Source organism: Tursiops truncatus, chromosome 9 (assembly GCF_011762595.2).
Source record: "Tursiops truncatus isolate mTurTru1 chromosome 9, mTurTru1.mat.Y, whole genome shotgun sequence".
NCBI classification, from domain to species: Eukaryota; Metazoa; Chordata; class Mammalia; order Artiodactyla; family Delphinidae; genus Tursiops; species Tursiops truncatus.
The window spans coordinates 72,555,190-72,564,790 of NC_047042.1; the positions used below are offsets into that span (position 1 = coordinate 72,555,190).

Here is a 9,601-nt window from a genome sequence, read left to right on the forward strand (position 1 = left end):
AGGCTTCCAAGAGGCTCGGTACCTCGCTCCGGAGCACACAAGGTAAACAGTAGAGCCTACAGGTGAACACAGGCCTTCATATTCGATACCTCCACGCTCTTAACCACCAAGCTGCCTCGCTGCAGTGTGTCCGTTATCCCTGGGTCAACCTGCCGGCTCTTACACATACAGTTCTAGGTGTCGTGCAATGTGACCCAAGAAGCCTTCCTGCCCCTTGTGGGCCGAATTCGGGTCCTCATCCCCGAGACGCGCTTCGCCCACCTGGGCAGGGCCGGGATCTGCCTGGTTGGACATCCCCCTGATCCCTCTCCTGGCCTGGGCCGGACTGGAACCCGATCAGGGACGGGCGGCAGGGTGCGCGGGGAGGGAGCCATCTCGCGGGCTGCGTTCGGCCCCCGCCCCCTGGCCGGGCCGAGGGGCGGGACTCGGGCCGCGCGGGCCCGGGAGCAGAAGCCGGCAGCGGGAAGCTACCGCCGTCCGGGCCGCTCTGGGAGAGGCGAGGCGAAGAGAGGCGGGGCGGGGCCAAGCGCAACGGGAAGGCGAAGCTGCGCGGGCCGGGAGCCGCGCTGCGCCAGCCGGGCTGCAGCTGCCGCGCACCAAGCGCTGAGATGGGGCTGGAGACCGAGAAGGCGGATGTCCAGCTCTTCATGGACGAGGACTCCTACAGCCGCCACAGCAGCGTAGATTACGCCGACCCCGAGAAGTTCGTGGATCCAGGCAGCGACCGAGATCCCCACCGGCTCAACTCGCATCTCAAGGTGAAGCCTGGGGCGGGCCCTACCCTGGACCTGAGGCTGACCCAAGTCCCCGCTAAGGCCTGGGAGTGGGGGTGCCCCCTCTAACTTGCTCCGACCCCAACTCCCACCCTCGCCACTGGGTAAGCGCCGCAGGGTACGGGATCCGGATTCCCTCTGTGGGGCCGCCTGAGTAGCCAGGAATTCTTAGCCAAATTCCTGTCCGCCCACCATGACCCTAAGAGAAGGTGGGGCACCGCAGCCAAGTCTTTCTTTCTTGCTTCTCCCACCCCGAGCTCTCCCGTATCCTGGAGAGGCAGGTTGGGCGACAGTTCAGGATCTCTGAGTCTTGTCTCCGCAGGTGGGATTCGAGGATGTGATTGCAGAGCCCGCGTCTACGCACTCTTCTGACAAAGTGTGGATCTGCAGCCACGCTCTCTTTGAAATCAGCAAATACGTGATCTACAAGTTCCTGACGGTGTTCCTGGCCATTCCCTTGGCTTTCGCTGCGGGAATTCTCTTTGCCATCCTCAGCTGTCTGCACATCTGGTGAGAAGGGGCACACTGGGGTGGGCCGGCTTTCTGAAATGTAGGAATGTTCTTTGCCACCTGCCCCCTGCCCTCCCCTTCTCCCAGGCCGGCTTGCAGGCGAAAGAAGGCGCATCATCTCTGAACGCAGTAGAAGAACTGGGAGGCCTTGAAGGGTAGTGTGCTTTCTTTAGAATTGTAGGTTGGGTTAGGAGTTTAAACAGAAGAAGGAAGGTCCCTCTGTCCACGGGTGTGATCTTCCTTCGAATGCTAAAGCCCAGCTGACTGTGGAGATGGAGATCTGGAAGCCATGCTTCCAGCCACAGGCTGCTCTCTCATAGGGCCCTGTTTTGACTTGTGCCCATGGTTCTGGGCAGGGCTCTTATTTCTTTCATCACCTTTTATTCAGTCACCACCCGTGCTTGGGGTAAAACAAAAGAGATCTCTGAGCAGAATGCCAGTGACAGTATCATTGCAGAGGGATGTCAGACCTGGTTAAGCAGTGCTATGGAGAGGCGGCTCCAATCCTGTCACTGGCAAATGGCAAGGATGAGAACAGAGGAGAGGCAAGATGTGTGCAGTTAAGGTGAAGGGGTCCCCAGCACAAATGAATGAAACTCAAACTGCAGGATAATGAAATGAGAAGGCTTCCAAGTTACTTTTTCACCTATGAGGCACCAACAGGAGTGGCATCTAGTAAAAGGGGAAATAAATATAGAAACCTATTGGACATTTTGGGACATTTTGAGTAACTTTATTCACACACGAAATGCATCATAAAGCTATAGAGAACATTTCTAAGCATTAAAAAATTTAAAAGGAAATGTCATATTTTACCAAGAAGTTTTGTTATTGTTGTTTTTAAAAATGTCCACTTTATTCTGAGAGGAAGAACATTCAGATTATCCCCTGTATGGCAACAATTGCCAAGCTTGTCTTTTAGGGCAGTCCTGCAGAAATGTATAACCCCAGATATCTCCATGTCTTTCATAATCACTTTATATGGTATTGCCACACCCTAATACATGTTGTGTTCATTGTTAGAAGTTATGAAATTGTTCTCCATTCCCCTTTACCATCTGAATCAATTTCTTTAGTCAGTTAGCTAGCTAGTTAGTTCAACCAAGAAAATTTATTGAGTGCTTAGTTTGTGCTGGGCACTGGGCCCAGAATGAATAAGATGCAAGATCTGCCTTCAGCTTACTCACAGCACATCAGGACAACTGGCTAGGTACAGAGGTGGCTGCTGAGGACAACCCAGCTAGATCTGTGGAGGAGGGAAGCACAGGGAAGGCTTTTAAAAAGAAAAGGGTCTACAAAGGCTTTTAAAGGATAAATTGAAGTTCATCCAACAAGTAAAGGATAAATAACAAACATCAATTTAATTTGATCACTAAAAACTGTAAACAATTAAACTATATTGAAAGTGCCAGAAAACTGCCAGAGGAATGAAAATCTTTGCCTGTTTACATGAGCAGATCAACAAAGGATATATATAGTTAAGCTTATATTTTGACATTAGCACATGAATTTTTTTTAAAGATGCCCAAGTCAGTGCATAAAATTTTGGATTCCTAATTGAATAAAACCAGTCATCTAAACTCTATGTCCATTTTCTCACCTTCCAAAATGTGAAAAACTGAGTGACCACATAACATATTGTGAAATGTTGGCTATGAAGCTATTTGGAAACATAGAGTGCCAGTCAACAAAGCTAGGCTTTCCTAAAGCACTTGTGGAATAACTGACAACAAAAAGGTTTCCATTTACTAAATGGCGGAGAGATATAAGTAAAACTACAATTAACCAAATGATGCTTCTCTCCACCTGGCTCTCCTGAGAATGGGAGATGTTTTTTGTGTAGTGCTTCCAGAGGTGAATCATCAAACCACTTCCTTTTCAGCCACAGAAAATGTATTACTTAACTATAGCTTATTTTTCAAATTACATTCATGTGGGACATTAATATTTAACTGTCATACATTTGTCATCAGGCAGCTGTGACTGCAAGTAGAGGAATAACTTCAAACAAAAATGTTTAAAAGTTAGTTTATACCTTGATAAAATAGATTTATCATTAATGGATCACATTCCAGTGACACAATAAGACCAGATCAAGGAGAGGCCTTATAGAAGAGCAAACCCATTTGAGTAAACTTTTTTTCTTGGTGATAAAAGCTATGAAAATATGCAGTAATAAGTTCTTTGAACCACACTGCATGGTCACAATGGATCTGACTTTAGATTATTTAAACAAACAAACAACAAAAACAAAACACTCAGAACTCAGTCTGGTGATGCTGGATCCTAGGCCAGAAGTACAGGTCATTAGGGACCGGTGAATTGGTTTGAGTCCATACCATAAACTGAGGTATATGCCATTTGGCAACCACAGGTTATTGGTCATAAGTGGATCATACCAAAGAAATGTGGCGTGGACCCCTCTACCTTTTATTTTTGCTGGGATGCAATTCAAATAAATGGTCCAACTGATGGAAATTCAGTAGTAGCAGTCTCATTTCCCAGAAAACTTTTTAATACAGCAAATTGCTGTGACAAGGCAGTCTTATGGAACTATAGTTAATACAAAGCTAAACAAAAGTCCCAGTTCTAATGGATTTATTATCCAATGGATAAATATATAATCTTGCTAATTATAAGATTTATTTAAGCAATATTTGGTTGGTCACATAGAGCCCCAACCAAGTTTTGGGTCACTCCAAATTGCCTGGAGTTTCAGAAAGGAAACTAACTGGGATGTTGATAATACAATTTAAGTTTGTTGTCAGTGGATCACTGGATCCTCTGATCCAAAGTGAGAGAACAACAACTTGAAGAAAATAAAATGAGTTCACCACATCCTATGAACTGAGTCCTCAAATGTGGGCAATTGCACTTTGCTGCACTTTTGTCCTGTGTTTAATTCCCTCTTAGGACATGGAGATCTAAAGAGTTAGGGGAAAGAAAATTTCTCAGCCTAAGAAAGAATGGAAAGTGCATTATATTCTGAGGGAAGTGAATTTGGCTAGGAAGCTTTCCAAACTAAACTTAAGTCAAATTGAGATTATTTTGTCATAATTGTTTCATTATATATTCTGACTTCAAAATAGTTCTATTTATTATTCATTATAATGACAGCATCATATGGACCTGTCAGGGATGCATAATAAGTGTTAATCCTGATAGCTGGTCTATAAGATTTCCTATTCTTACTTTAATTTGTAGTGATTTGCCCAAGGCCACATATCAAGTGAGAAACATAATGGGATAAGAAGTTAAAAGTTGCTATCATTCAGGTTTCTGTTCAACTATGTAATTCTGAAACACCTAGTAATTAATTTTCTTTAAAAAATTGCTTCAAGTCTTTAGCACTTGGAACAAAACACAAGATAAATATAATCTATGCAGGCAGTCAATATGAATAATTCAGTATTCTAAAAATATCTCAATCACTCAAATGCCTGATCTTCTCTTTACTTTGGGCTAAATACAACAGACCTTTATTTAAGTCACATTTTAATAGTAAACCAAGAAAATCAACCTTACTTCTTTGTGCCCACCCGAGTAATAATAAAAATTCTATTGAAGCCCTCCAACAATGCCTGAGAGTTCACAAACACTTTTGTGCCCAAAAAGCATTACTATGACAAAGAACATTATTCAGAGGACTACAGAAAAAATTAACCAGCCTCAGAAATATGAAAATATGTGGTTATCTTAAGAAAAGGCATAAAGAAAAAATAAATTTAGGATACTCTAGTTTTTCTTGTCTAAGAGTTCTGACATAATCGAAGAGCTCTTTTAACTGTACTACACAACCTTTTTCAGTGTGTGTAATTACTGTGGAAAATTAATAATATAAAGCATATGAGAATACTAAATTCACTTCAGCTCAAACATTTATTAAGGGTAAAGGATGTCCTAACTTAAAAAGCTTACATTCTAATAGGAAAGACAGAAATATAAGCAGTTAGCATCCATTATGATATCTTTTGGTAAATTTGAGGATTAAGAAGTTTGTTGCAGTACTTTAGACGCACAAAAAAGGGGTATCCAACCCAGCCTGGTCCAATGGGGAGGAAGTGGGATGAGACAACAGGAAAAGCTACCAGGAAGTAGGACCTCAGAGACATATGAAGATTTAGGCAGGTTAATGTTTAGGGGCAGAGATCAGGTATATAAATTTACTATTTTGTTTATCTTTTGCTTTACTATTTTAGATTGCCTGCTACCAATAGAAAGAATATTGGTGTTTATCATGTACATTCTTGTTTATTTTTTTTAAGCAACATATTTTCTGTGCATCTTATCATGATGTGGGTCACTGTTCATTTGTTTCAAATGCTTAATCCGGCTTAGGTGAACTGGGCCATTGTTATATCTTTTCATGCATATGCAATAGTCAGTGGCCTTATTTGGTAACACTAATAATCTTTACACATCTCTCTTCCTCCATTCCAGGATTATAATGCCTTTTGTAAAGACCTGCCTAATGGTCCTGCCTTCAGTGCAGACAATATGGAAGAGCGTGACAGATGTTGTCATTGCCCCATTGTGTAGGAGCGTAGGACGCAGCTTCTCTTCTGTCAGCCTGCAACTGAGCCATGACTGAATACTTGGACCCCAGGTCCAGAGATTTGGATACTGTAATACTTCTTTGTTGTTATAACATAAAGGCACTACTGTTCTGTTAATTCCCCAAACGTTCAAATTAAGAAAGCTATTAAGATGGGCAACCACATGTAGAAATGTTTATTTTCAGACCTTTTCAAATAATACTTTTCTATATTAAAAGCCAAGGATTTCATATCTAACTTTATAACCAGAATTACTCAGTAGGTTGGCAACACTTAATTTTGAAGGCAGACAGTTCTTGCTTTAGTATGTAAGTATACATTTTGTAATGATGAATCTATAATGATCAAGGGACATTTCTCTCAAACACTACAATAGTTTTGTGTACAACTGCTCATAAAAATATGGAATTTCTTATTTTTCTTTTACTTTGGAAGTAATACTTTTTAAATTACCTTTGCAGGTAAAGTCATGGGGATACTTAGAGATAAGATAATACAAAGATTCTAGAAATTACAGTAACAAAAGTATACAGTGATGATAGGGGCTCTCAAATATGATAAAACAAATGTGAAAATAGATTCATGAAAGTATGTTCCTTTAAATAGGGCATAGTTAACCTACAGGCATATTTAACAAGATGTTTCAATTTACTGTATATTTTGTACTTATTGTAAATGTTTCTCTAATCAGATTTAAAGAACTCATTATATTTGCTTTAAAGAACTCATTATATTTGTTATCTTGTTGAGTTAATATATAGGAGGAGTAAATGTGTCTTCCACAAGGAACTTCACTGGTGAGATTGCACTCTCTTGATTACGTAAGCATATGCATCTTCTTTGGTAATAGAATGGAAAAGAGATATACAAGGCTTTTCTTTCTAACTTTTCCAAGCAAAATCCTGAAGTGTTTTATGGCTGATGTTTATCTGGCTGTGATCTTAATACAAACCCAACTGATATTTCATCTAGGAGATGCTTTCTGTCTTGTAATTAGAAATTAAACCTGTATTCTGCATTCCTATTAATGTTTCGCTTTACCTTCAAGTAATATTGCTGCTATTTAATAACATTTTAAAATAAAGGCTATTTCTGACACTTAAGTACAATTTCAACTACAGTAATTCACGTAGTAATTTCAGGAGAGTTGTCAATTTACTGGGTCCATGCTACTGAGCTACGTATATATAAATTAAAAACTAACAGCTGCAAACTTTCAAGATGTTATCTGATATGAGTCTTGTTACACAGTATAAAATTATTCTTATTATTTTTGAACTGTAGAGTCCTATTTCAGTGTTATGAGTCACTGTTGTTTTAAAAATCTCTATTGCAAAATGATAGGCATGTACAAAAGATGTCTCTGATGTGAGTGGTTAACTATAATTTGCATATCTTAAAAGTGTATAAATGCTCAAATTTCAGAATTACTATTAGAACTCGGATTAACATTCCTTTGAATATCTTCATAGAGGACAACTCCTCATTCAATGAAGATTAATTTTATTTTCCCAAATTCTAAGACTGGTGAATATACAGGATGACTGTACTGGAATACTATTGGGGACCAAAGCAAATGAATGATCAGATTATGAAACTCATATCCTTTTGAAGGTAGCTACAAAAGAGATTTTTCAAAGCTGCCTTAGGCCATTCATCCTTAGAAAACACTCTCATGATCATTAACTTCAAGCATTACTACTCATTTGACTATATAGATGTTATTATATAGTTAGTTAAAAAGGTCAATAAGTCTCATGACTTTATACCTTATATTTAAGATGTTTTTAAAAAATATTTGGATATGTTGATTGGGCAAATGTATTTGATCAATAAAATATCTATTTAAATAAATCATGAGCTTCTATCTTCTAGTTATTGGCAAGTTTTAAAGCCAAAATATATACACAGTCATATAACAAAACCTATTAACTTGCAAAACGTAGAATATGTGATTTCCTTATTTCTGAATAACGTTGATCATTTTCAAAATAACTTTTTATTGAGATTTGCCATTAACTATTTTATTTCAAAGATTGAAATTTTGTACCAAGTGAATCCAGGTTTCATGTACAAATATGTTGGTTCTTTTATTTGGGGGTGGGGAAGAGGTGGGTGATGATGGGACTTTCCCAGTATCCATAATAAACTTTTTAAAAACTCATAAAATGTGTTTATTGCTTTTACTACATGTCAAACTCATCAATAAAGAACATTTTAAAACTAATTTTTCCTTATTTAAAAAACTCATAATATATAAAAATACATGAGTTATTGCTTATTCAGGAATGTATTTGTGGAAAATTACAAGATTGGTAATTTAACTTTTTTGTTTTCCCAGCATTTAAGAGGTTCCCTATAAACATTTCTATCATTTGATGAATATGATAGAATAGCATGTTCTTAAACCAACCATACTTCATATTCTTCATGAAATAAAGTATCTTGCTAATGCTAAATAAACTCATATTTCTGTTTTCAATTTTTTAAATAAGAAAATAAAACAATATAAGTCACATGTTCTTGCATACCAGTACCATGAAGCCAGACCAGAGTCCAAAATTATTTTTGGAAAGTCAATATGTGAAAAGTAGTTGCTGATATTGGCATAGATTTTCTTGTTGTGAGTTAATCTGGAAAAATGACCAATCTCCAATAATAAAACATGCGTTTAGCTTTTTAAAGTGCTCTTTAAAGTTGTGAAGAACTTAAAAGTCCCTCTTTTCAATAGTTGTCTACATCCCATGAATTTATTTAAATACCTTTCTTGGGAAGCTGTTGGAGTTTAGTGAAAAGAGCCCTGCCCTCCAGGTCAGGCATCTGGATTCCTGTCTCAGCACTGCCATTACTGAGGTGTGTCACCTCCTGCAAATGGTTTAATCTCAAGGTCTCAGTTTTCTTATCTTTAATGAGAGGATTAGACTCAAGGATCTCTTAGGAGCGTCCCATCTCATTGTTTCCTGTGACTGCTGTAGAATGAAGACTTGGCTATGTACATGCATGTATATGCAATCTTGCTGTTCAGTCCAGGAATTTTTTTAAAGGCATTTTTTAAAATCATGAATTTTTTATCAATTAAAGGACTGGCATGCTATAAACACAGGAATTAATGCATTCACTTTTCACAGTTCTGTTGATTATGAGACTGTATGTGGCTTTGATTCTTCATGACAGGGATTCCTAGATTTACAACAATTCTAAGTCTTTATTATTGTGACAGTTTCCCCCCAATAATATGTTACTCTATTTTAAATTAATTACAATTTATTTTATTTATAGATTTTTCTACCCAAATCACTGCTATACCACCATAATCACGGCCATCTTCATCTTTTGCCTGCCTAGTTGCCACAGCCTCTTAACTGGTCTCACTCCCAGCTTCAATATGATCTTTTCCAATCCATCTTCCCCTTCAAAAAAGAAGTGATCTCATGAAGACTCCATGTCATTCCCCTGCTTAAACTATCAATTATATGCCATTGCCCTTAGAATAAAATCCAAACTCTTGAGCAGTGTTCACAAGGCCTTCACTATCAACCCACTGTTGTCTTCAGCAACTATCTTCTGCAGCCCTCACTGAAGTGCCCAGCCCTCTCCTGTCCATGGCAGCATCACTCTTCCCCTCATGGCCTGTCTAACCCTTCCTGTTTCCAGAACCCCACCACATTAAGTGCTTCTTCTATGTCTTCATATAAAATCTTGTACAAACCCCTATTATCACTTACCACATGGTAAAACTAACCCTGTTAAATAACCCCACTA

The 9,601-nt window shown here is 39.0% G+C and overlaps 1 protein-coding gene across 1 annotated transcript; it reads left to right on the forward strand.

Moving 5' to 3' along the window:
• Positions 1-449: 449 nt before the first annotated feature.
• On the forward strand, positions 450-7,167 carry CAV2 (caveolin 2). Its single transcript, XM_004327277.4, has 3 exons — positions 450-758; positions 1,096-1,283; positions 5,724-7,167. The coding sequence occupies exons 1-3, from the start codon at positions 609-611 to the stop codon at positions 5,872-5,874; spliced, it is 489 nt and encodes a 162-aa protein (XP_004327325.1). The 5' UTR covers positions 450-608; the 3' UTR covers positions 5,875-7,167.
• Positions 7,168-9,601: the final 2,434 nt, after the last annotated feature.